This window comes from Narcine bancroftii, chromosome 2 (assembly GCF_036971445.1).
Source record: "Narcine bancroftii isolate sNarBan1 chromosome 2, sNarBan1.hap1, whole genome shotgun sequence".
NCBI lineage: Eukaryota > Metazoa > Chordata > Chondrichthyes > Torpediniformes > Narcinidae > Narcine > Narcine bancroftii.
The window spans coordinates 372,636,651-372,663,392 of record NC_091470.1 but is presented as its reverse complement, the minus strand read 5'-3'; the positions used below and the strand labels follow the sequence as shown (position 1 = coordinate 372,663,392).

Here is a 26,742-nt window from a genome sequence, read left to right as displayed (position 1 = left end):
CCTTCCCCACTTTATCCCTGAGCAGTCCTACCTTCATTCTGGACATCTTCCTGTTCATATACATGTAGAATGCCAAAGGTCTTTCCTTGATCCTACTTGCCAAGACTTTCTCTCGTTCCCTTCCAGCTCTCCTAAGTCCTTCCTCTCTATTTATAATTCTTGGGCAGGTGATTTGACCTGGGCAGGTCTGGCATAACAGCTGGGCAGTAGGAGGATTGGAGGATTCCTCTCTGGTTCCTAGGTCCTCACCAGAAGCAGCACCATCAGTTTGAATGGATGATCACCCCATTCGCAGGCAATATAGGGATGTGGAAAAACTAGAAAATCTGTGGTTGTTGTTTGAGCAGAGAAGGGTGAGATTTCATGGAAGTGTTGAGAAATGTGATGGGTTTTCTCAGTTATTCAAAACCACTTCCACAGCCAAGAGCATCTGAGAACAAGAAATGCAGATTTAAGAGAATTAACAAAAGGCAGATGTAGGAAGTTAGAGCAAGTTTCTATGACTTAGGATATGATGTTTGATCTGATGGTGAAGCAAATACTTCTAAAGGTAGTTGGAGAAATGTGTGAAGAGAAAATCATTGCAAGGCTTTGGAGAAATATCATGATCGGGCCTTGCTGGAGAGTTCTCCAGCACAGAAACCTTGGACCAAATGACTTCCTTTTGTGCTGCAGGATTTTGATCCTCTGGTTGCTCACTAAGTCCAGCCATTCTCCGATTTCTTTGCTAATGCACCCGTTTCTCCTCCCTTTCCAGTTCGCCTGTGGTACGGCATACCTGAATTCTCAGATTCCACTGTTGTTGGGGGAACTGATGAATGCTATTGTCCAGTGCCTGCAGACTCACCCTGCCTGCTACCTCCAGAACATGAAGATTCCGAGCGCAAAGTTACTGGGGATCTACATTACCCAGGTAAGATCCTATGGAACAAAATGAAGTTTACAACTGTTGATGAATTTGTATTCAAAACCTGTTATCCAGAATTTAAGTAACCGGCAGCCTCAGGCAACTGACAAAAAATACTGTGTGTGCGTGAGGGCAGCGAGATGAACTGAAACAGCAGGCTGTGAACTCATTAAGCAGATCTAGTTTACTTCGAGTTTCACGCTGCAGCCTTGAAGGCCCTCTGGAAATCCCCTGCTTATGTCCTGGAACTCACATCATGCTGACATATGCACATATGTGCATACGTTTACTTCCAGTCTGTACTAGAAGAGAAGGGCCTGCGACGCCATCTTTGCCATGGCTGCTCTGCTAACCGCACCTAATAAGTCGAATGGTTTGCCACTACAAATATGTGCGCTGCCGCACAACTTCCCCGCCCCCACCCCCACCGGCTTTTGGCATTTTCCGGAAATGTGCAGGGGGAGAGACATTAACAGGCCTCTGCATCTCACCTCTGTTGATAATGACAGTATCGCTCACCGGGGGTGTCCTTTGTCCTTGTGGCTGGTTGTTCAGTTGTTGGCGGTTGGATCTTTGCAGCCGTTGTCTGCCAACATGCTGCAGTGCTGGGGCAGCATCATGCGTGATGGCCGTGGACGTCTCGTGGAGTGCCAAGGTTGTTTCCCTCTCAGCCAGCAGGGAGTCTGCTTTTTCCACTAACTTTTGTGAGTCGCTGAAGTCGTCTACCTGGACCATCATCTGGACATTTTGTGGCAGTCTTTCCAAGAACAGTTTCCTGAAAAGCAAACAGGGGGCGTGACCATCATGGAGGGCAAGCATGTTGCCCATTAGGTCAGATGGGACCCTGCCCGCCCCCCCCCACCCGTCCATATGCAGCAGATGGGCTACACGCTTGCTCTCAGGCAGCCCGAAGGTGTGGGTTAAAAACTCTTGGATGATGTCATACTTACCATGCTGTGGTGGCTTTTTCAAGAAATCTGTAATCTTGGTAGCTGGAGCTTGGTCGATGGTGCCCACCACGTGTTAGAGGTGAATTGCACTTCAATTTCCTCAGCAGCTTCAATGACAGCTTGTTGATTGAAGAGTCTGCCTCCATCGCTGGGTCAGAGTGCCGTCTGGACCATTGGGGTCACCACTGTAGCTAGCTGCTACAAGCTATGGCTCTGCGGAGCCTTTAGCGCAGGAGAGGTTATAGCTGTATGCAAGTTAGCTCAGAAAGAACACACTGTTCCTAGAAAGAATGACATGAACCCCAGTTGAGTGTAGTTAACACTGAGCTTTATTGGGCTCACAGCACTGCTTTTATTCTCAAACTAAGGGGCGTGGTGTGACAGAGTATATAGAAATGTTTTTGGGAGGTAAATTGGGAAAGGCTTGTTGGAGTAGGTCACATGCAAACACTTTAAAACAGATCTTATTTGAAATACTGGAGACAGAGTGGCTTCTCACACCTTTTTTGCAAGAGCTTTGAAGAGTGCTCTAGAAATGTGACTAATGGATTATTGTTTATCAAGACAACAGATGAAAGAGCAGGCTGGAGTCACTATTGTCTGCAGGAGAGTTTTGCTGTTGTAAGAGGGTCATGTGGTTTTGCAAGCAGAGAGAGTAAAACAGGCTTTCTCTCAGTCTCAGTGTGTAAGTGTGAGAGAGAGAGAGACACACACACAGACACACACACACACACACACACACACACACACACACACACACACAGAGCACTTCATAGTGTTACAACCAGCAAGAATTTGCTGGTTCTAGAACAGGACAAGCTGGCAAGCTTGTGGAAGACAGCCTGGTTGAAGCCCTTGTGGTTCATGCAAGTGGAGAAGACTGGCTGTCTAATGTTTTACTTGGAATAAGAGAAACAAAAAGGAACTCTGTGGTGACCTGAAAGAAAGAGGTTATCATCTGGAGAACCCTGAGAGGTAAAGTTTCATCAGCAAGACACGGGAGTGGAGTTAAAAATAACAAATCTCAAGTGGTAGCCATTTACCTTTTGAGCCCCAAAGCCTGGTGGACTTTATACATGTTAAATTCTGTGCACAGTATAAGAATTGTCTGCAACCAATGAACTTGGAGGAATGGGAAGCGAGATTGGACTGTGAACCAAAGAACTTTTCTGAACTTACACACACACTACATATCCGTGTGTTTAGAATTAGAAGGGGGTTAAGTTAGGGAAGTTAATAGTGATAAGTTAAAGTGTGATTCTATTTTTCATGTTTAAAGATAATTAAAAGCAACTTTTGTTTAAGTAACCATTTGTCTGCTGAATATCTATTGCTGCTGGGTTTTGGCGTCCTTTGGGCTCGTTACAGTGGTCAAAACCCCCCTCAGCGCTGATTGGTGCATTTACGATCCACTTTCCTTGATAGGCCAGTTAGGCTCCTAGTTGTGGCCAATTGGAAGACAGCGCTGCAGGCCTCGTGCATCCTGCTGGATTGTCATGTTCGTCCTTCATTTTGTGAGGCCCCCTGAGGGAGCTGCCACAGATTATCTTAAAGAAGTAGATAAATTGGAAAAAGAAATAGAGGTTTTAGAGAAAAATTTGCAGAAAGATTCATCTGAAAGGAAAAAAGAGATTTAATAAATAAGAAAATGTATTACAATTCGATACAAACTTACAGAACGGAGAAATTAGTTGAGAGATCTAGACAGAAGTATTATGAATTGGGGAAAAGAGCGCATAAGGTTCTGGCCTAGCAATTGAAGACGGAACAGACTTCAAAAACTATTAATGCTATTAAAAGAAATTTAAAAATTACTTATAACCCTAAGATATAAATGATTCCTTTAAAGACTTTTATTCCAATTTATATACATCTCAGTCTAATAATGATGAGGTTAAGATTAATAGTTTTTTTAAATTTCAAGTTCATCTTCCTTCTTTAAAATACCAAGATCGGAAAGATTTAGATTCCCTCTTCACAGTTAAAGAAATTATTAATGCTCTTAATTATATACAAAGCAGGGGAGGATGGTTTTCCATCAGAATTTTATAAGAAATTTAAAGATTTGTTAATATCTCTATTAATGGAAGTATTGAAACAAGTTGTGGAAACCCATTCTTTACTGGAGTCCTTTTCAAACGTAATTATAACGGTTAAACCTAAGAAAGATGGAAATTTGTAAAAACGAAATCTTAGAGGAATTTTGTCATTAAATGTTGATTAAAAGATTATAGCTAAACTTTTAGCAAATAATATTACAAGTCCAGAGGACCCAAAACCCCAGCAGTAATAGAAATTCACCAAGACAAATGGTTACTTAAACAAAAGTTGTTTTTAATTTTTTTCAAATATAAAAAAATGATCGAACTTTAACTTATTACTATTAACTTAATCTCCTTCTAATTCTTAGCACGTGTATCTAATGTGTATATGTTCAGGGAAGTTCTTTGATTCACAGTCCAATCTCACTTCTCACTTCTCCAAGTTCACTGGTATCAGGCAATTCTTATACTGTGCACTGAATTTAACATTTATGAATTTTCACCAGACTCTGGTGCTTAAAGTTAAATTGTTCCTGCTCAGGAAGGTTCTTGTTGGTTTCAGAGATAGATTCTTTGCTCGTTGGACACTCACAAACTGATTTACTTTCATCAGTCACTTCAGTGTCTTGCTGAAGAAATGCCCTATCAGGGTTTTCCAAGTGATAATTTCTTCTTCCAGGTCACCATCAAGTTCCTCTTGTTTCCCTTATTTAAGGTGAAACAATCTGGCCAACTATTTCCTCTTGCAAGGAGCACAACCTGTCTTCAAAATGGAGTCTTCAACAAGCTGCCAGCTTCCAAAAGCTACTACAGAACTGAGTTCTCCCTCCCTCTCTACTTGCAAAACCACATGACCCCAAGGCTCTTTGAAAGATCTTATCAGGCTCTTGAGCCCAGTCTCTTCCACCTGCACCTGCTTTTGAAATTATTTAGCAATGCTGTCTCATTGTCTTTGCCTGAATATCCAGCTTTTGAGCAAAACTCTTGTATTTTAAATGAGATCTCTTTTGTGAAGTGACTTACTCTCTAAACCTCCACAATCTACCTCTTTTTAAAACTATTTATATATAGTATAAAATATATAATCTGTCACACTCCCCCTACAAAGGAATTTTAACTCTGGAGTTAAAATTCAGTTATAACTAAACTAAGTTTGTAATCACTACAGTGATAGCAAGACCCGTACAAGACAATGTCTCCCAATATTGAGAGTTTATATTTCTTTACATGTTCAGTTTTAGCATCTTGACAAACAATCTGGCATCACATTATTTGTACCTCTGATGTGATTAATTTGCAGATTATATTCTTGTAATATTAAACTCCAGTTTAACAATCTTCTGTTTTTATTCTTCGTTTTATTCAAAATCACCAGAGGATTGTGGTCTGTAAATATCACAACAGGTTCATGAGAGATACCCAGATACATCAAAATTCTGCACAGCAAATATTATAGACAGTTCCTTCTCAATAGTGGAATAGTTCCTTTGATGAACATTGAATTTTTTTGAAAAGTAGGCAACTGGATGGTCAATTTCATCATTTTTGTAACAAAACTGCACCTGCTGCTCCCTCACTGGCATCCACTGCTAAAGAAAATGGTGTGTCAAAATCAAGCGCTTTTAAAACGGTAATGGCATAGCATCTCCTTTAAATTTTCTAAAGATCTCTGACAAACTTTTCTCCACACAAATTTCTCCCTTTCTTCAAAAAATTGGTTAAAGGAAGAACAACGTCAGCAAAATTTTCTATAACCATTAACGGAGCGGAAACAGGCCATGTTGGCCTTTCGAGTCCGCACCGGTTCACTGATTTTGTGCGCCCTCTTCAGGCAATGGTCCCGGTTTGTATGACTCGGTCTTGCACTCATTGTGAAACACTTTGCAGGTGCAGTTTGTTACCGGTTTTGTGACTCGGTCGTGCACTGGTTGTATAATACCCTGCAGTTTCTAAAAATCTTCTCACTGCTTTCTTGCCATTGGGAATAGGAAATTCAGAAATGCATGCCCTTTAGCTTAAATAGGTGCAACTTTGCCATGACCAACTACGTGACCTAAGTATGTTACAGTGGCATTTGCAAATTGACCTTTTGCTAAATTAACAGTTAAGTTTGCTTTGGATAATCTTGCAAACAATTTGTCCAATTCCCTTAGATGTTCTTCTCATTGTCACTTTTTGTGACCAAGTCATCAATATAAGCATCTGTATGTGTTAACCCTTAGATTACTGAATTAATCATCCTTTGGAATGTTGCAGGGGCATTTTTTCAAACACATTATATTCGTATAAACCAGATGATGTCACAAAAGCAGAAATAATCTTTCCTCTCTCAGTTAAAGGCACACACCAGTAACCCCTCAGCAAATCCAACTTAGTAAGAAATTTAGCTTTCCCAATTATATCAATACAATCATCAATTCTAGGAATAGGATAAGCATCTATTTTATTACTGAATTAACCTTCCTGTAATCTGAACAGAACCCAACAGTTTTATCTGTTTTAGGTACCAGAACACAAGGAGAACTCCAATCTAAGTTCAAAGTTTAATAATCTCATCTTTCAACATATATTCCACCCCCGATCCATGATTTTGCTCTTTTGAATGTTTATTCTATAAGGGTGTTGTTTTATGGGACTTACTTCTTCCACATCCACATCATGACAAATCACTGATGTCCTTTTTGACACATCAGGGAAACAAATTTTCATATTTCAAAAGTAACTGCTTTAACAGTTTCTGTTCTTGTGGTTTAAGATGGCCTAACTTTTCTTTCAGATTTTCCAAAATTGCTGAGTTAGACAGGTGCACAGAAACCATGGTTTCTTTAAGGTGACCCTCACAAGATTTTGTTTCCATAATCTTAGGATCCATAACTTCCTCAACCCTGTCAATAACTAACACATCAGATACAGACTATTCTCCACTACCTTTATCCTCATAATAAGGTTTCAACATATTTATGTGACAAACCTGAGTTTTATTCCTACAATCTGGAGTGTTTATCACCTAATTAACATCATTCAATTTTATTCTCACTTTGTATGGTCCAGAAAATTTTGTTCTCAGAGGATTGTCATGTGTTGGGAACAAAATGAACACTCTACTTCCTGTCTTAAAATTCCTCACTTGAGCTTTCCTGTCAAATAAATGCTTCATTTTACCTTGAGCTATTTCTAAATCTCTTGAGGCAAAGCCCACACTTTTTGTAACCGATCTTTAAATTTAGAAACATAATCTAGTAAGTCCAACTGCACATCCTCATTAACCCACTGTTCTTTGAACAACATTGAAGGTCCTCTAACTGATGTCCAAACACAATTTCAAAAGGGCTGAAACGTAATGAATCCTGCTGCAAATTACAATAAATGATGCCTTCATCCTAATCTTTCCCACTCTCCAGATAATAAATCCTCATCATATATTTAAGAGTAGAATGAAATTTTTCCAAAGCTCCCTGAGTTTCAGGATGATACACAGATGAAGTGATCTGTTTTATTCCCAACTCATAAATCAATTGCTGAAACAACCCAGATATGAAGTTAGTTCCTGAATGTCCATCTTGAGCAATGCTCTTGCATTTTAAATGAGATTTCTTTTGTGAGTGTTAATGTCTGTTTGTGAAGTGACCTACTATCTCAACTCCCACAATCTATTTCTTTTAAAAACATATTTTTATATTGTACCGGTAGCTACTAAGGGAAGTGAAATGAGACTATACAATGTAAGTAGCTTGCACTTCCAATGGATTTAATTTTGAAAAACCCACGCTGGCCTTATAAGGCAGCCCATAAGTCCCGCCCATGCGTGGACGGTGACATCATGACTCAACAGAGAGCGAGTGTGTGGCCTATTTGAGTACAGAAGAAGATGCGCTCAGCAGCACTATCTTGACGTGGTTTTTCTGCTGCCGCAGTGGTAAGATTGCAAAGCAGGTTCACCTGTGTCTCGATGTGCGCCGCCACAATGTAATATAAAATATAATATAACCCGTCACAATAGACTGAGAATATTTACCCAATTTAATCCATTTGGATCAATCTGGATTTGTCAAAAAATGACACTGCAGATAATATTGCTAAATTAATTAGTTTAATTCATATATCTGAAAAGAAATCAGATTTAGCATTGGTTTTATCATTAGATGCTGAAAAGGCTTTTGATAGGTTAGAATGGAGTTACTTATTTAAGGTGTTAGAAAAATTTGGATGTGGATCAGTATTTATTAACTGGATCAAAACTTTATATAAAATTCCTTCTGCTAAAGTGGTGAGTAATGGACAAATTTCTTCTGCTTTCTCATTAACTAGATCAACTAGACAAGAATCTCCTTTGTTTCCAGCTTGGTTTGTTTTAGCAATTGAACCTTTAGCACAATTAATAAGACAAGATATTAATATTAAAAGAATTAAAGTTAATAGTGAGGAATTTTAAGATTAATTTGTTTGTTGATGATGATTTGATTTATATAACAGATCCTAAAAATTCTTTGCATTCACTGTGTATGATATTAAAAGAATATGATGAAATAACAGGTTATAAAATTAACTTATGCCAGTGAAATTATGTCATTGGTTGAGGGGGATTATAATCAATACGAACAGATTGCCCAATTTAGGTGGTCAGATAATAGAATTAAATATTTGGGTATTAAAATTGATAAAAATTTGGACAATTTATTGAATTATTTACCATTATTTTATAAAATGAAAGATGATTTAAATAGATGGAATGATTTACCTATAACTTTAATGGGTAGACTAAATTGTATTAAAATGAATATTTTAATGAATATCCCAGGATTCAATCTATTTCAATCTATTTCTTATGGATTTCCTCAAAAATAATTTAAGGATTTAAATTCAATTATTAGGACATTTTTGTGGAAAGGGAAAATGGTAAGAGTATGTTTGGAAAAACTAACCTGGAAATTTGAATTAGGAGGTTTACAGCTTCAACATTTTCAAAATTATTATAAAGCTGTTCAATTGAAGTTTATTAGTGGAATGTTTGATTTAGATAAATCTTTAATGTGGGTTAAGATAGAATTGACTAAAATAGATGAAAAATTTATACAAGAATTTATTTATAAATGGAATTCCAAATTATTAATTGGTACTATGGACCCACCTATATTGAAACATTTAATTGAATTATGGACTAAATTAGATTATAAGACAGGTGGGAAATGGATGATTTCACCCACAATGCCTTGATATCAAAATAAAATCTTTCCTTTTACCATTAATAATCAATTTTTGAAGATTTGGATTCAAATGGGGATTAAAACAATTGAAGACTGTTTTGATGCTGGTAATTTTATTGCTTTTCAATGAATGAAGAAAAAATAAAATGTTCCAGATAATACCTTTTTTTTATTATTATCAGGTTAAATCTTTTTTAATCGATAAATTAGGTCAAAATTTAAGATTACCTAGACAGTCTGAATTAGAAACATTGATTACTAAAGGAGATACAAATAAATTTATTTCAGAAATGTATAAGTTACTTCAAAGAAAAACACCTAAACCAGATATTCATTATTCAAGATTGAGATGGGAAATTGTTTTAGTTAGAAAGATAGAGGAAAATGACGGGAGAATGTTATGTAAAGCTAGTATGAGTCTGAGATTCAAACTGCCAGCAGCATGTCTTTCTCTCTCTCACTTGCAAACCCCCCCGACCTTCTCTTTCTCCTATTGTTAAGGGCACCAGGAAATGTTCATGGTGCCTTCCGGCATTTTTAATGTATTATTACATGACAATAAAAGGAACCTTAAATCTTGACCTCAAAAAAGACAATAAATATTCTCAGAAATCCAAGTGTTAAAAAAAAGTGCAGTAATGCTGAGTTTTTTCGTGCTGTCAGAGCAGTCCCTGATTGGGTGTAACAAGGGGAGGTTCAAGAGCCTGACAAATGTTGCAAATAAATTGTTCTTGAACCTAGAGGTGCTGGTCTTCAGGCCTCAATACTTTGTGACTGTGTTCATTACCTTCTGGACCCTTCTGTATTCCTGAGTAGTTGAATTCCCAAATCAGGCTGTTGTGCAACCTGTGGAAGTTTGATCGCGTGTTTGACAGCATGTTAAATCTTTTCAGACTCCTAAATTAATGGAGTTGGTGTGTGTTCAGTGCCTGAGGTGCTGGCTCCAGGAGAGGTCTCTGAAATGAGGACTCCCAGATTTTTGACCTGCTTTTGTCCTTGCATTATTAGGGAATCCTGAGCTGTTTTTACATCACTCTCTTGTCCAGAGTTGGGGAGCGAGTTGCTGCTGCAATGAGGAAGGAATTATTTGCAACTCTCATCAGGTTTGATATTTATCATTTGTTGAAGCATTTCTCTGTATTGCTTGATGTTACCTCAAAATTTGTAATGCCAGAAAAATGACGTTTCCTGGCACTTCTTGTTCTGTTGGTTTTGCCAAAATCTAGATGCTGCTGTCAAATGATTCCAAGTTTCCCCACAGCAGAAGACCTCCTCCAAGTAATCCATATCATGGCAAGAACTTCCACTGCTCATGAAGAATCCAGACTGTAAAATCACTTCAAAGATTGTGACCATTTAATCGTCTTTTCACACTAGTCCATATTCTCTGCTAAACAGTCCTTTCCCAGGTCACTTTAAACCTGTGGATCCTTATATTCTCAAAATAAATATTTCAAAATTCTTAAGTAATCGTCGATAGATCAGTCAGATGGCATGGAACAGGCCTTTTGGCCCAACTCATCTATGCTGACCAAGTTGGCATTCTGAGCCAGTCCCTTTCTTATTCTTCATCAAGTATATCTGTTCAAATATATTTTGAATGTCCTGACCCACCTGGAGAACTGTGCCTCATATGCCAGACTGTTGGCATTCAACATGATCACAGCTCAGAGGATGTCCTTGCTAAGACTCACTACCCCTCTCTGCAGCTGGATCGTGGTCTCCTTGACCTAAAAGGCCACAGTCTGTCTGGGTTGGTAGCATCAAGTTGGCGTTGGGGCTGTGTGCTCATCCTGCTACTGTTCACACTGCTGACTTACGACTGCACTGCCAGATTTAGTTCCAACAGAATTATTAAAATTGCGGATGATACAACAGCAATTGGCCTCATCAGTAAAAACAATGGGTCACATTGCAGACAGGAGGTTTGGGGATTTGTAAAATGATGCGAGAACTTCAAACTGGGTCTCAATGTTGACAAGATGATAGTGAACTTCAGGAGGATGAGGATGAACCATTCTGCACCACACACCAATGGCTCTTGGTTTTTCATTCTCCAAAATATTCCATAAGGAATTTCAACTGGAGGTGGGGGAGGTTGGAGAGACTGGGGGACGCAAAGTTCCTTGGCATCCATTTAAAGGACGACCTAAGGTGGACCCACATCACCACCTCATTAGACCGGAAGGCGCAGCAGCCCCGACACTTGCTAAGAATGTTGAGAAGGGCAAGACTTCTGGCCCCCACCTTGACAGCATTTTATAGAAGCACAATTGAAAGTGTCCTGTCTGGTTGCGTCATCATGTGGGACGGTAGCTGTAAAGCATCAGACTGGAAGTCCTTATAGAGGATCATTAAAACAGCCAAAAAGAACATTTACTAGGAGCATTGCCTAAATCAGAATCATGAAATTGTTATTTTGTGGCAACATTTCAGGTGCAAAAATTGCTATAATTTATATTTAAAAATATTAAATTAGTGCAAATGAAGAGAACAATTATCCAGTGTTTGTGGTTCAAACGGAATTATTGAGGGCCCTTTCCATCCCCATCCAGCTTACAGCACCTTTAACCCACTGCCAGCAACAAGGAGCTACAGCAGCATCAACATCAGGACGGCCAGCCTGGGAAATAGCTTCTTCCCACAGGCTGGGAGATTGATGAACAGTATCCCGTAAATCATCCCAAATTTTAGATATACTTTGCACTGTGCATCGTGTGTTTTTGTGTGGACGTGATTGTCCAGAGTGATGCTATTTCATGTACAATCAGATGATAATAAACTTGAATTGGAATGTTGTAATTTATCCATTTCTATAGTTTCCAGGTATGGACACCCTCTCAGTGAAAAAACTACCACTCAGGTCCATCTTAAATCTCTCCCCTCTCATTTTGAACGTGGACTGAAGACCCTGTTTCTGTGATTTACTTGCCTTTATTCTATTTTGTTATGCACTCTTCAGTGCATTGCTGTACAGAGATTATAATTAATTTTCAACAGAATTTCTCCTCACTCTATCTTTTTAGCTCCTGCCTGTAATTCTATTTACACCCTGCTATCAGTATCCTCCCTCACTTACCGTATATACTCCTGTAATAATCGACCCCTTCCCCCCCCCACCTTTTTCTTAATCCAAAATCGGATTATGTGACCTGTGTAAAAGTTGGCTCCTCCTATTTTTGGCCCTAACTGCCTGCCCATCTGAGCTCCTGATGTCACAACAGTGGACTTTCGTCTCAGCTGCCCACCCACCGGAGCTCCCGTCGTCTTGGTCAGCCATCCATCTGAACTCCCAATGCCCCAGCTGTCCGATCGTGGATCCTTGCCCTGAATGCCTGCCCAGCTGAGCTCCCGACACCCTGGCCGCCCACCCATCTGAGCTCCCCACCGCAGATCCTTGCCCAGACCACCCACCCATTCAAGCTCGCAATGCCCCAACAGTGGACCCTTGCCCCGGCTAATGACCCACTGGAGGACCCTACGCTCCGGCCACCTACCCATCTGAACTCCCGGTTCCCTGACCGTGAACTGACCACCCAGTTCCGGCTATCCAAGCTCCTTGAACGACGCAGGCGCTTACCAAGGTAAAAATTTTGACCCATGTAAAAGTTGACCCCCCTCTTCCCCCCCCCCCACCATTTTTGGCCTGAAAAAGTGGTCCAAAAAATTCACCGATTACATGAGTATATATGGTAATTCTTTACTTTTCTTTCCTGTTTTTACATCTGGTGCTTATAGATCCCATTCCCTCATTGCAGCCCTTTGCCATCACACACTCCCCCACCCCCCCCCCCCCCCCCCCCCCCAATTTACCGTATTGACTAGGGGCTATGATTGGTGAGGCTCCTTCCTGCTCCAGAATTCGAACCAGTTTCACATCAGGATTGTAGCTCATTTGCCCGAAATGCGTACTCTCCACAAAATGCTGCCTGACCAACTTCTAATTTTATATTAGGTTGATAACCAGTGCTTGGTCTGAAGGGTGGTTGATGAGGAATCCACATAGACCACTGCTTCACACTTTCATGTTCAATGCTAGGCTGAGTATCTAAATTTTTCTGAGCATCTAAACTTTTGAAGATAAGGAAAGTGAAACACTAAAGTGTGTAAATGCTGTGACTGTAGTAAAATCACGGAAATGCTCAGTTCCGAAACATTGGTTATATATCTTTACCTCCTATGGATACTGCAAGACCTGCTGAGTTCCTCCAGCATTTCTGTGTTGTTACATTTGAAAATCGCACCAGTTTGAACCTTGCTTTCCCTAATTTGGCAGGCAGGACGTGTCATTTTATGATGCCACTCGGACAGGACATCTGGTGAGCTGCCTAACCAGTGACATCCAGGAGTTCAAATCCTCCTTCAAGTTGGTGGTTTCTCAGGTGAGTTTACTGCAATCTCGGCTGGGATTTATTGACATATCTTAGATACAGAGGCATATAAGATGACTCTTGTATAAGATAATCCTCAGAATTTCCTCTTACAATTTAGGTTTTGAGCAAAATTTGCTGTATAAGACAACCCCAAGATTTGCAATGTATGCTTGCTGTGGGGGAGTGCTGAGACTTGGCTGTCAAGGCTCAGATATTATATTTGGCATATAAGATGACCACTGGTTTTGGGTGTCATTTTTAAGTTTCACGTCTCATCTTGTACGCCGGGATACACAGTAGTGAATCATAAAAATGACTACTTCCTTCCCTCATCTATATTTCTGTATCACTGATTTTTATTTGTGGCTGAATATCAACTTTGATGTCAGAAGCTTGAATCCCAGTCTGTAGAACAAAGCTCTTAATCAAGCCACAAATCTTCCGATTCAGTGCTGAAGGAACGCTGCCTTATCATGGGTACAATATATTGTCTAAATGGTAGGACTGAGGCAACAGTAAAGGAATGCATGTTGCAGGGGTATCTTGCAGATGAGGTGTGAAATCACGGTTCCTTATGCATGGAGAGATGTAAAAGATTCCAAGAATAGGAGAATGGCAGGGAATTCTCTCCAACCAATATTTAGCCCTGAACAATCAGCCAGTAGTTCAAATCAGTCAGACATTTATCAAATTGTACAAATCAGTCAGTCATTTATCAAATTGGACAAATCAATCAGACATTTATCAAATTGGACAATTCAGTCAGTCATTTATCAAATTGGACAAATCAATCAGTCATTTATCAAATTGGACAAATCAATCAGACATTTATCAAATTGGACAAATCAATCAGACATTTATCAAATTGGACAATTCAGTCAGTCATTTATCAAATTGGACAAATCAGTTGATCATTTATCAAATTGGACAAATCAGTCGGTCATTTAACAATTTGGACAAATCAGTCAGACATTTATCAAATTGGACAAATCAGTCAGACATTTATCAAATTGGACAAATCATTCAGTCATTTATCAAATTGGACAAATCAGTCAGACATTTATCAAATTGGACAAATCAGTCAGACATTTATCAAAATGTGCAAATCAGTCAGACATTTATCAAATTGGACAAATCAGTCAGACATTTATCAAATTGTGCAAATCAGTCAGTCATGTATCAAATTGTGCAAATCAGTCAGTCATGTATCAAATTGGACAAATCAGTCAGACATTTATCAAATTGGACAAATCAGTCGGTCATTTATCAAATTGTGCAAATCAGTCAGTCATGTATCAAATTGTGCAAATCAGTCAGTCATGTATCAAATTGGACAAATCAGTCGGTCATTTATCAAATTGGACAAATCAGTGGGTCATTTATCAAATTGGACAAATCAGTCGGTCATTTATCAAATTGGACAAATCAGTCGGTCATTTATCAAATTGGACAAATCAGTCGGTCATTTATCAAATTGGACAAATCAGTGGGTCATTTATCAAATTGGACAAATCAGTCGGTCATTTATCAAATTGGACAAATCAGTCGGTCATTTATCAAATTGGAAAATCAGTCAGACATTTATCAAATTGGAAAAATCAGTCAGTCATTTATCAAATTGGACAAATCAGTCGGTCATTTATCAAATTGGACAAATCAGTCGGTCATTTATCAAATTGGACAAATCATTCGGTCAGTTATCAAATTGGACAAATCAGTCAGTCAGTTATCAAATTGGACAAATCAGTCAGACATTTATCAAATTGGACAAATCAGTCAGACATTTATCAAATTGTAAAGAAGAATTGGATTTGAAAATTTGTAGTTTTTAAAAAAAATTTAGACACAGAACATGGCCCCTCCAGCCCTCGAGCCCATGCATCCCAAATACTCATTAACCTAAAATCCCCATATGTTTTTGAAGATTGAAGGAAATTGCTCCCCTTTCCCCTGAAACAGTCCTTTTGTTGGCTTCTTCTGTACTTCTCTCCTATTGATAACTTAAAAACATACTTTAAAATTATGATTTCAGTCCATGGCCCCTTGTGAGGGGGGGGCATATGACCCATTCTTGTAGGAAAAGAAACAAGCACAGAGGAATTACTGCTTAGGAAGCCTTTATTTTAAAAAACCTGGTAGCAGGGAGAGACCAGTGTCCTCTAAAAGCGAGAATCCAAGTCTGCTTAGCTACTGAAACTGGTACATTTATAATCAGAATACATGTGATAACAAGAACATTTGCAACTGAAATAACAAAGCTCTTTACAAATTGTGTCAGGCATCAATCAACTTGAAAGTCGTTAAAGCTGATCAAAACAGAGAAAGAACCAAAAAGAAAACTTGTGAGAATTTAGTACTTCCTGTTAGAGAGACAACACTGCCTAACTCATCCATCTCCAAACTTCAGAGCGGATCGACTGAGGAGCCAGGGTAGGGGTTTTAGAACAGCAATTAGCCATTTGTTCTGGGAAGACAGTAAAGTTATGTGTGAAACTTAATGTTACAAGAGACTAAGTTAAAAAAAAGCAAATTGTGAAACTTTAATTCATAAAATTTCCTCCACACCCATGTTGAGAATGGCTGCTCTACTTCATTCACTCTTTGACATCTTTTAAATTTTTAAAATTTTTAAATTAATATGTTTTTTAGACACCATGGTAACAGGCCCTTCCGGCCCATGAGCCTGTGCCACCCAATTGATCTCCAAACCCCAGTACGTTCTGAACAGTGGGAGGAAACCAGAGCCCCCCAGAGAAAACCCACACAGAAAAGAATGTACAAACTCCTCACAGCCAATGTGGGATTTGAACCCGGGTCACTGACGCTGTAACAGGGTTGCGCTAACCACTAGGCTATCTATGCCACTCTTTTAGCTTTGTCCGTTGTAAGCTCAAGGAAATGCTTCTCAATTTCCAACTAAGCAAGTTCTGATACAAGTTCGTCAGCCTGTAACCATAATTTCTGTATTTTTTACCTCTCTACAAATGCTGGCTATTCTGTTAGACTCTTCTGGCGTTCTCTGTTTCACATTTCCAGTGACTTCACTGTTGTCATTTTCACGTTTCCAGCATTATTTTTCTCTCTCCTAAGTCATTCTTACTTGCATTACCATCCAGACAAGGTCAGCTGTGAATTGAAAAGCCTCAGCACCAACACTATCTGTATTATTCAGTTTCTCCTGGTATCCCACCTATCACAGATACTCCCTTTGTCCTCTCTTTCTCTTCCCTGTACCTTGATGATATCTTTCTCTCTTTCCCTTTCTCAGTTCCCCTCGCACTCTCCCCCTCTGACCCCTCCCCCTGTCCCCCTCCTCTCCCCGTCTCTCTCTCTCTCTCTCTCTCTCATCTAATCCCTCTTTCCCCCTTTCTCCCTCCCCCCTCTCCCTCTGTCTGATTGAGCATCAGCCCAATGTTCTCCGATTCCTGGGAGTGTGTGAAGAGACCTAGTGAAGGAACTATCCTATGGACCTATGGTCTCCCTGCCCTGGAAGGATTTGATTGGAAAATGTAAAGTGATGTTAATTTGGCCTAGAATTGTGAGACAGGATTGTGCAGGGAGCTTGTACTCTTGTGTAACCCTGTATAACTACTCTGCTTTTTGCCTACTTTTATCCCAGGGTCTGAAGAGTGTTGCCCAAACAGTCGGCTGCCTAGTGTCTCTGTACTTCGTTTCACCAAAACTGACTGAAGTGATGTGTGTGGCGATGCCAATCCTGGTTGGAACTGGAGCGTATTTGGGATCTAGTCTTCGGAAACTCTCCCGAAAAGCTCAGGAACAGGTCTGGCTGCCAATGCTCAAGTGGGGCTGGTTCAATACTGACCATAGGACGGGGGTGGTGGCAAGTTTAGGGAGGCAGGAAGGTGGATGGTAGGTGAGGGAATGGAATTTGTCAGAATAGTGTCCACATTTCAGGTTTAGACTTGATTACGCACAATGTTTGAAGTACGAAGCATGAAATTCTGCAGGTTGTAGGGAAAATACACAGAAATACTGGAGGAACTCAGCTGGACTTGCAGTGTCCAGAGGGGATAGAGATTTATTTGGGCCTGAGCCCTTCAGGCGTTGTCACTGAGTTAATTGACAGAATAATGATGCACTGTGTCATAGAAGGTTGTGGAAGGAGATTTACATTTACCAAAACACAGGTATTAAAAGATGAGAGAGGGGGATGAAATGTTGATGGTAATTAAAAATTGCAGTTACCATCAGGCTATTGGAGTCTCAGTTGTTAATACCGCTTACTGAGTTAGCAGATTTGGGGTTTGACATCCGTTCCAGATTCCAAGACCAAAGCTGATATTCAGCCTCATTTCACCAGTGCAATAAAGAGGGAGGCTTATGTGCTCATTGGGCCAGGACTGGGGAAGAAGGGGGCAACACTGGAGGAGATGTGCTTCGTCAAGAGGCAAGTGGTGGCTCTGTCAGGAGGGGTAGGAATGCAGAGTTGGACCACTAGGGGGGTAGTGGTGGAGGGTGGAAGGAGTGCACAGGTGGGGCATGAGGCAATGCTGGGGAGAGGGTTTGCTCAGTCAAGAGGCATTGCCTGGAGATGTGCCCTGTCCAAGGCAGAACAAGAACCGTGTAGCCTTTGTTAAAAGGGGAAACTCACCGGGTGCAACAGTGTCCTTTATGTAGCAAAGATAAAGATACATAACCAATGTTTGGGCCTGAGCCCTTCATCAAGGTATGAGCAAAATGTAGACAGGCACCTGAACAAATGGTGGGGGAGGGGGGAAGAGCACTGTGCCACAGGCAGGAGGTAATAGGTGGAGGGAGGGCACAGCAGCAAGCTGGGGGGTGGGGAGATGTCTCTGGATGAGGAAGAGGGAGAATGGGGAGTGGTCCAGCAGAAGCCAGAAAAGTCGATATTAATGCCATCCAGTTGAAGAGTGTCTGGACGGGATATTAGGTGTTGCTTCACCAATTTACACGTGGCTTTGTTTTTGACAGACATGTCGGCATGGGAGTGGGGCGCAGAATTGAAATGGGTGGCCACTGGGGTCAGGCATCAGAACAAGCCTTGGTGGTGGGGGGGGGGGTGGGCAATAGGGTAACTGCAGGTTAGGGAGTGGAACAAATTGCCGTTCACAGACTCTCGGGGGGGGGAGGTTGGGCGTACTTGTATCATCTGCTGACGCTAGTGACATTTGTGCTGCGGGTGGGGGTGGAACAATGTCTGGGAATGCCCCCCCCTTGGGTCCAGCCCTGAGGACTTGGTCGTAGGTTTCCATATACACAGTGTGTTTCAAATAGTTTTTTTAAAAATAAAATTTATACCACATTGCAAAAACAACAAATGCAAACAGATGATCACCTTAGGTATTTTATGAAATAAAATTCTAACTATATCAACATAGAAACATAGAAGATAGGAGCAGGAGTAGGTCATTCGACCCTTCAAGCCTGCTCCGCCATTCAACGAGATCATGGCTGATCTTAAAGTTCAGTACCCCGTCCCCGCCTTCTCTCCTTAACCTTTAATATCCTTATACTGAAGAAATATATCTAATTTCCTCTTAAATATATTCAATGAACCTGCCTCCACTGCTCTCTGTGGCAATGAATTCCACAGATTCACCACCCTCTGGGTCAAGAAATTGCTCCTCATCTCGGTTCTAAATGGTTTGCCTATTATCCTCGAACCATGGCCCCGGGTTCTGGATTCCCCCACCATTATATGTCTCTATGAGATCCCCTCTCAATCTTCTAAACTCCAGCGAGTACAATCCCAATTTGTGCAATCTTTCCTCATAAGTCATTCCTGCCATTCCAGGTATCAGCCTGGTGAATCACCTCTGCACTCCCTCCATTGCAAGAACATCCTTCCTTAGATAAGGTGACCAAAACTGCACACAATACTCCAGGTGGGGTCTCACCAAGGGCCTGTACAGCTGCAGTAAGGTATCCTTGTTCCTATACTCAAACCCTCTTGATATGAAGGCCAACATACCATTTGCCTTTTGAACCGCCTGCTGTACCTGCATGCTCGCCTTCAGAGACTGATGTACAAGAACCCCTAGGTCTCTCTGCATTTCCCCATCTCTTAATCTATTGCCATTCAAATAGTAATCTGCCCTCCGGTTTGTATTACCAAAGAGGATAACCTCACATTTATCCACATTGTAGTGCATTTGCCCAGTCCCTCAATTTATCCAAAACATAAATCAGTGGAGGAGTCACGTGACACGGTAGGGGATGGGACGCAGAATCCTGACCCTCTGGGAATTTACTTCAAAATGTTGAATTAAGGAGTGTATTAAAAATCCAGCTTTCAAAAAATAGTTATTAAATACTTCAAGAAAGCCACCAAAAAGGAACCAACTTTCAAAGGAAGCCCAGCGATCAACTGAAGAAATCCAGGAGAAGAAGCCTAAGGGTTAATGGAAGCCTCGGGTTGGATTGTGATCCAGCCCTGCTTTAAATGCCCATGGAGCTGGGGATGTTTCTCCTTGGTCATAACAGGTTATGACATTAAGCCTGATGAAGAATTACAATTGTGAATGCATGGAAAACCGCGCATGGGCGAAGAGGAACAACCTTCAACATCAAAAGCAGGACCTAGTAGAATCGCTATTGGCAGATACAGCTTTTGCAGACAGATTCCAACAGACAGTGGAAGTGCTACAGATGAAAAACAAGAATTTCAATCCAAATTATAAAAAAAATAAAAACACCCAAAGTTAAGAAGATTAAAGAAGCTGGAAATGATATAAATAATGCAGCCTTACTAAAAGCAATAACAAAAATTGGATGAGAAAACTAAGAATATTTATAAGACTGTCAAAAATATGAAGACTGTTGTGAAAGATCTGGATGACAGGGTTAAATGTGTAGACGATGAAATGGAAGATGTGAAGGATAAAGTGGCAAAAATTGAACTTGATTCAGATGCATAGTCGATTGGTAGGAAGAAAGTAATGGAAAAATTGGGTATCTTAGAAAATTTCAGTAGAAGAAATAATATTAAGATAGTTGGTCTCCAAGAAGACATGGAAGGTCAAGACCCTGTAAAGTATTTTCCAGATTAGATACCCGAAGTTCTAGGGCAGAATAAATTTACTTCAACTATTGAAATTGAAAAGGCCGATAGAGCCCTGGTTCCAAAACTGACACTGGACCAAAGGCCTTTGTTCTGTGTTGATAACGAGTCTCAGATATCGAGACAGAGAGCTGATGTTAAATTTGGCAGCCGAGGGAGCAAGAGGTGACCACTAGAGATCAATGGAAGTAAAGTTCTTTTTTATCTGAATATAAGTGCTGCCCTATTGAAGCAGAGAAAGGAATTTAATCCGATTTATTTAAAAAAAAGTTCCCTGTGGCAGAAACCATACAAGTTTTTTAAAAATCAACCTTCATCTTCTTAATATATGCTAAAACCCTTTTCTGTTTAACCGGGTTAAGTCCTTTAACAGTAAAAGTGGCAAAATTTAAATTAGTCATATTGTATACCTTGAAAAATAATTCCTCACACAGCAGTCACAGTCAAAAAAAGGCTCCTTTTTTAAAAGAAAGCCCTTCGAAATTTGGAAATATGAGCCCTTATGAATATTTATGTACCAAACATTGATGATGAGAAATTTATTAAGGAAACATTTCTTAATTTAGCAAATGCCTCTGAAATATTTTAATAGGAGGAGATTTTAATTTGTGTTTGGACTCATCTTTAGATAGATCAACTAAAGTAACTCCAAGGGCAAAAGCTGGAAAAACTACCTTATCGTTGATGAGGGATTTAAATGTAATAGATTCATGGAGAAAAATTCATTCAAGAGAAAAGGATTCTTTTTATTCCAATAGGCATGACTCTTATTCAAGGATAGACTTATTTTTACTATCTGTCCAAGTACATGGTAGGATTATTGAAACTGAATATAAAACAAGAATATTGTCAGATCACTCTCCATTGATATTGGCAATCACAATGACAAATAAAGAGAAATTGGTTTATAGATGGCAACTTAATTCTTCATTGTTGAAAAGAACAGATTTTTTTGATTTTATTAAAAGATAAATTCAAATTTTTGTGAAACTGACTGTGCATCCACACCTAATAAATTTATTAAATGGGATGCTTTAAAGGCATATTTAAGAGGACAAATTATGTTATACTTCTAAATTGAAAAGAGAGTATATAAGAGAGGTGGAACAATTGGAAAATGAAATAATTAATTTAGAAAAAGATCTCCAACTAAGGTTCTTCTGAAGAGAGAAAGAGGAAGCTCCTTAATAAAAAAACTGGAGAACAAATACAACTTTGTATCAGAAAAAATGATAACAAGTACAAAACAGAAATATTAAGAGTTAGGTGAAAGGGCATCTAAGGTACTTTCTTGGCAATTGAAGGCAGAACAGATTTCAAGAACGATTAATGCAGTGGAAACGGAGATCAATTCTGTTAGTTATAAACCTCAAGAAATTAATGAAACTTTTAAATTATTTTATGCCAAGTTATGTCAATCAGAATCCCAGAGAAATGTTAATAAAATAGAAGACTTTGTCACATGTAGCTTTACCAACATTAAATTTAGCTGAACAAGCAGCGTAAAATGCTCGTCTTACTTTAAAAGAGGTGGAGGAAGCACAAAGTTCTTTACAAAGTAATAAATCTTCTGGAGAAGATGGATTTATGCCTGAATTTTATAAATAGTTTAAAGATAAGTGATACCTTTGTTTATGGATGTTTTAAATTAGGCATTTCAAACCCATACTCCCTTTGAATCATTTTCAACAGCATTAAATTACCATGGTACCCAAAAAAGATCGAGATTCATTGAAACCATCATCGTGTAGATCCATATCTTTACTAAGTTCAGATTATAGGATAATTGCTAAAGTTCTTGTAAATAGATTAGCAAAATATTTACCCTAACTTGTTAAATATGGATCAAATGGGTTTTGTGAAGAGACAATTAGCTGATAATATAACTAGATTATTGAGTATAATTCATTTAGCCAAAAAAGAGGTGATCTAAGAATAGCAGTATCACTAGGTGCAGAAAAGGCATTTTATAGATCAGAATCTTTTTTTATAATTTAAAGTATTGCTAAAATTTGGAGTAGGACAATTTTTAAAATAAATTGGATAAGAGCTTTGTATAATGAACCTAAAGCCAAGGTGGTAACAAATGTTCAAATCTCTGCCCCATTTCGATTAACAAGATCTAGTAGATAGTAGATCTAGCTGACCATTGTCACCAGCGTTGTTTTAATTATAGAGCCCTTAGCAGAAGTAATTGGTAGGGATCTGGATTTTGAATTAATCAAGAGGAACATAAGATTAACTTATTTGCTGACGATGTGATGATATATATGACAGTACCAGCAAATTCATTACAAAAGCTACATTTAAAATTAGAAGAATATGGTTCAGTTTCTGGTTATAAAATATATTGGGATGAGTGAAATTATGCCTCTCACAAGAGGTGATTATACTATTTACCAAAGAAACAGTCAATTAAATGACCAATAAATGGATTAAAATATTTATGTTTGTATAAATGGATTAAAATATTTATATAAATTGAATTATTTGCCATTACTTAAAAAAGTTGAAGATTATTTAAAAACACCCCCAAATGGAGGACAAATTAACGCTTAGTTTGAGGTGGTGCCGGAAGAGTAAAGAGTTCTCAAAAGCTGGATTGTCTGGCCTATAACCAGATGAATAGGGCCTATAACACTATTGGACACTGGGGGAATCTCAAGATCATGGCTGATCTTGGGCCTATTCCACTTCCCTGATTGTCCACATCAGTGTAAAACTCTCTCCACACTCCTTTATTGTCAAGATTCCTTTAGTGTCATTTAATAGGACAGAACATGCTTTCTGTCTGCTGTAAGACAGACAAAGTGTCACCCACTGCCCCTGTTCATCATTACCAAGGCAAATGCAGTGCAGATTTTCTATAGAATCATTGCCTCCAGCTCCTTGTCTTGAAAATATTATTCTGTTGTCAAATGGACTCTGCTGGAGAAACTCAGCAGGTTGGACCACATCAGTGGGGAAAAAAAAGGCTGAAGTTTCATGCTAAAGCTCTTCCTTGAGGAGAAGTCTGCGTAAGGTAGTCAGGTTTCAGATTTATTTATTTATTTTTTAAATTTTTTATTTTTCACACCATAAATCACATTAACCATGGTACACACTTTTTACTTTTCACACATATACAGTGCCATTTTCTCCCCCCCCTCCCTCCTCCCATCCCACCCTCCCTACCTACCTCCCCCCTCCCATCCATTTAAGGTATACATTCTAGGATACATTAAACCAGTCAGACAATGTTGTCATTCAATAAATATACACCAGAAATTCTACTGAGTCCATTCTTTTCATTTCCTTTTCCTTCCGTTAACTTAGGTAATGACTGTAGGTTTTCGCTATTGTATTTAATGTAAGGCTCCCAAATTTGTTCGAATATTTCAATATTATTTCTTAAACTATGTGTTATTTTTTCCAATGGAATACATTTATTCATTTCTATATACCATTGTTGTATTTTCAAATTATCTTCCAATTTCCAGGTTGACATAATACAATTTTTTGCTACGGCTAGAGCTATCTTAACAAATCTTTTTTGTGCATCCTCCAAATCAATTCCAAATTCTTTGTTTTTTATGTTACTTAGGAGGAAGATCTCTGGATTCTTTGGTATATTGTTTTCTGTTATTTTATTTAATATCTGATTTAGATCTTCCCAAAATTTTTTTACTTTCTCACATGTCCAGATTGCATGAATTGTTGTTCCCATTTCTTTTTTACATCGAAAACATCTATCAGATACTGTTGGGTCCCATTTATTTAACTTTTGAGGTGTAATGTATAGCCTGTGTATCCAGTTATATTGTATCATACGTAACCTCGTATTTATTGTATTTCTCATCGTTCCGGAGCATAACTTCTCCCATGTTTCCTTTTTTATCTTTATATTTAAATCTTGTTCCCATTTTTGTTTAGTTTTACCATTTGTTTCCTCATTCTCCTTTTCTTGCAGTTTAATATACATATTTGTTATAAATCTTTTGATTAACATTGTATCTGTAATCACATATTCAAGGTTACTTCCCTCTGGCAAACTCAGACTGCTTCCTAATTTATCCTTCAAGTAGGATCTCAATTGGTAATATGCCAGCGCTGTATCTTGAGATATTGTACTTATCTTTCATTTGTTCAAAGGATAAGAATCTATTTCCTGAAAAACAATTTTCTATTCTTTTAATCCCTTTTTTTTCCCATTCTCTAAAGGAAAGGTTATCTATTGTAAAAGGGAGTAACTTGTTTTGCGTCAATATTAGTTTTGGTAATTAATAATTTGTTTTATTTCTTTCTACATGAATCTTCTTCCAAATATTGAGGAGATGATGTAATACTGGAGAACTTCTATGTTGTACCAATTTTTCATCCCATTTATATAATGTGTTCAGGTATCTTTTCCCCTATTTTATCTAATTCTAATCTCGTCCAATCTGGCTTTTCCCTTGTTTGATAAAAATCTGATAGGTATCTTCCCCTCCTGAGTTGTCCTTTATCCCTTGTCGGACAACCACATCTCCCCTCTCCATTTGGATTTGCGAATCCACTCGCAAGTGTCAACTGATTTTGCAGTGACCGCTATTTCCCCCCACCCCGCCTCCCCCAGAAAAGATTTCACTTTTCATATGTAACAAAGGTCACTCTTTTAGTTCCCTCCTTATTCCCTCTATTCCATTTCCTTCCTATCTATATTTATATTTTCCTCTAAATACGGATACATTCATGTATGCACATTATACATATACACACATATACCTCTTTACCCACATACATATAAATCGTGGTCATTTTTACTCTTATTACATATCTTCATCACTCTGGTTGTTTTGTAGTTGTTCTGCAAATTTCCTTGCTTCCTCTGGATCCGAGAATAGTTTTTTTTTCCCCATAAGATCGTTTTCGATGTATTGAACTCCTTTCTCTTCTTCAGGAGTTCAAAACTTATGTGTCTTTTTAGTTCTCAGTCTTTTGTACTCTCGTTACACGTCTTCATCCCTCAGTCTATTTTGTAATTGTTCTGCAAATTTTCGTGCTTCCTCTGGATCCGAGAATAGTCTGTTTTGTTGTCCTGGAATAAATATTTTCAATACCGCTGGATGCTTTAGTATAAATTTATACCCTTTCTTCCATAAAATCACCTTTGCTGTATTGAACTCCTTTCTCTTCTTCAGGAGTTCAAAACTTATATCTGGATAAATGAAGATTTTTTGCCCTTTGTACTCCAGTGGCTTGTTGCCCTCTCTTACTTTTTCCATTGTCTTCTCCAGTACCTTTTCTCTTGTAGTTTTTTTTTTCTTTGGCTTGGCTTCGCGGACGAAGATTTATGGAGGGGGTAAAAAGTCCACGTCAGCTGCAGGCTCGTTTGTGGCTGACCAGTCCGATGCGGGACAGGCAGACACGATTGCAGCGGTTGCAAGGGAAAATTGGTTGGTTGGGGTTGGGTGTTGGGTTTTTCCTCCTTTGCCTTTTGTCAGTGAGGTGGGCTCTGCGGTCTTCTTCAAAGGAGGCTGCTGCCCGCCAAACTGTGAGGCGCCAAGATGCACGGTTTGAGGCGTTATCAGCCCACTGGCGGTGGTCAATGTGGCAGGCACCAAGAGATTTCTTTAGGCAGTCCTTGTACCTTTTCTTTGGTGCACCTCTGTCACGGTGGCCAGTGGAGAGCTCGCCATATAATACGATCTTGGGAAGGCGATGGTCCTCCATTCTGGAGACGTGACCCATCCAGCGCAGCTGGATCTTCAGCAGCGTGGACTCGATGCTGTCGACCTCTGCCATCTCGAGTACCTCGACGTTAGGGGTGTGAGCGCTCCAATGGATGTTGAGGATGGAGCGGAGACAACGCTGGTGGAAGCGTTCTAGGAGCCGTAGGTGGTGCCGGTAGAGGACCCATGATTCGGAGCCGAACAGGAGTGTGGGTATGACAACGGCTCTGTATACGCTTATCTTTGTGAGGTTTTTCAGTTGGTTGTTTTTCCAGACTCTTTTGTGTAGTCTTCCAAAGGCGCTATTTGCCTTGGCGAGTCTGTTGTCTATCTCATTGTCGATCCTTGCATCTGATGAAATGGTGCAGCCGAGATAGGTAAACTGGTTGACCGTTTTGAGTTTTGTGTGCCCGATGGAGATGTGGGGGGGCTGGTAGTCATGGTGGGGAGCTGGCTGATGGAGGACCTCAGTTTTCTTCAGGCTGACTTCCAGGCCAAACATTTTGGCAGTTTCCGCAAAGCAGGACGTCAAGC

General features: G+C 39.4%; 1 protein-coding gene across 3 annotated transcripts in view; it reads left to right on the top strand.

Annotated features, from left to right (window-relative positions):
- abcb8 (ATP-binding cassette, sub-family B (MDR/TAP), member 8) overlaps positions 1-26,742 on the top strand; it is a 78,793-nt gene that overhangs the window by 11,384 nt on the left and 40,667 nt on the right. For all 3 annotated transcript variants that reach the window (XM_069922666.1, XM_069922664.1, XM_069922665.1), the window contains 4 exons: positions 758-913; positions 10,112-10,206; positions 13,380-13,485; positions 17,096-17,257. In XM_069922666.1, coding sequence (XP_069778767.1) covers positions 758-913; positions 10,112-10,206; positions 13,380-13,485; positions 17,096-17,257 — 519 coding nt within the window. The remainder of the gene's footprint in view (positions 1-757; positions 914-10,111; positions 10,207-13,379; positions 13,486-17,095; positions 17,258-26,742) is intronic.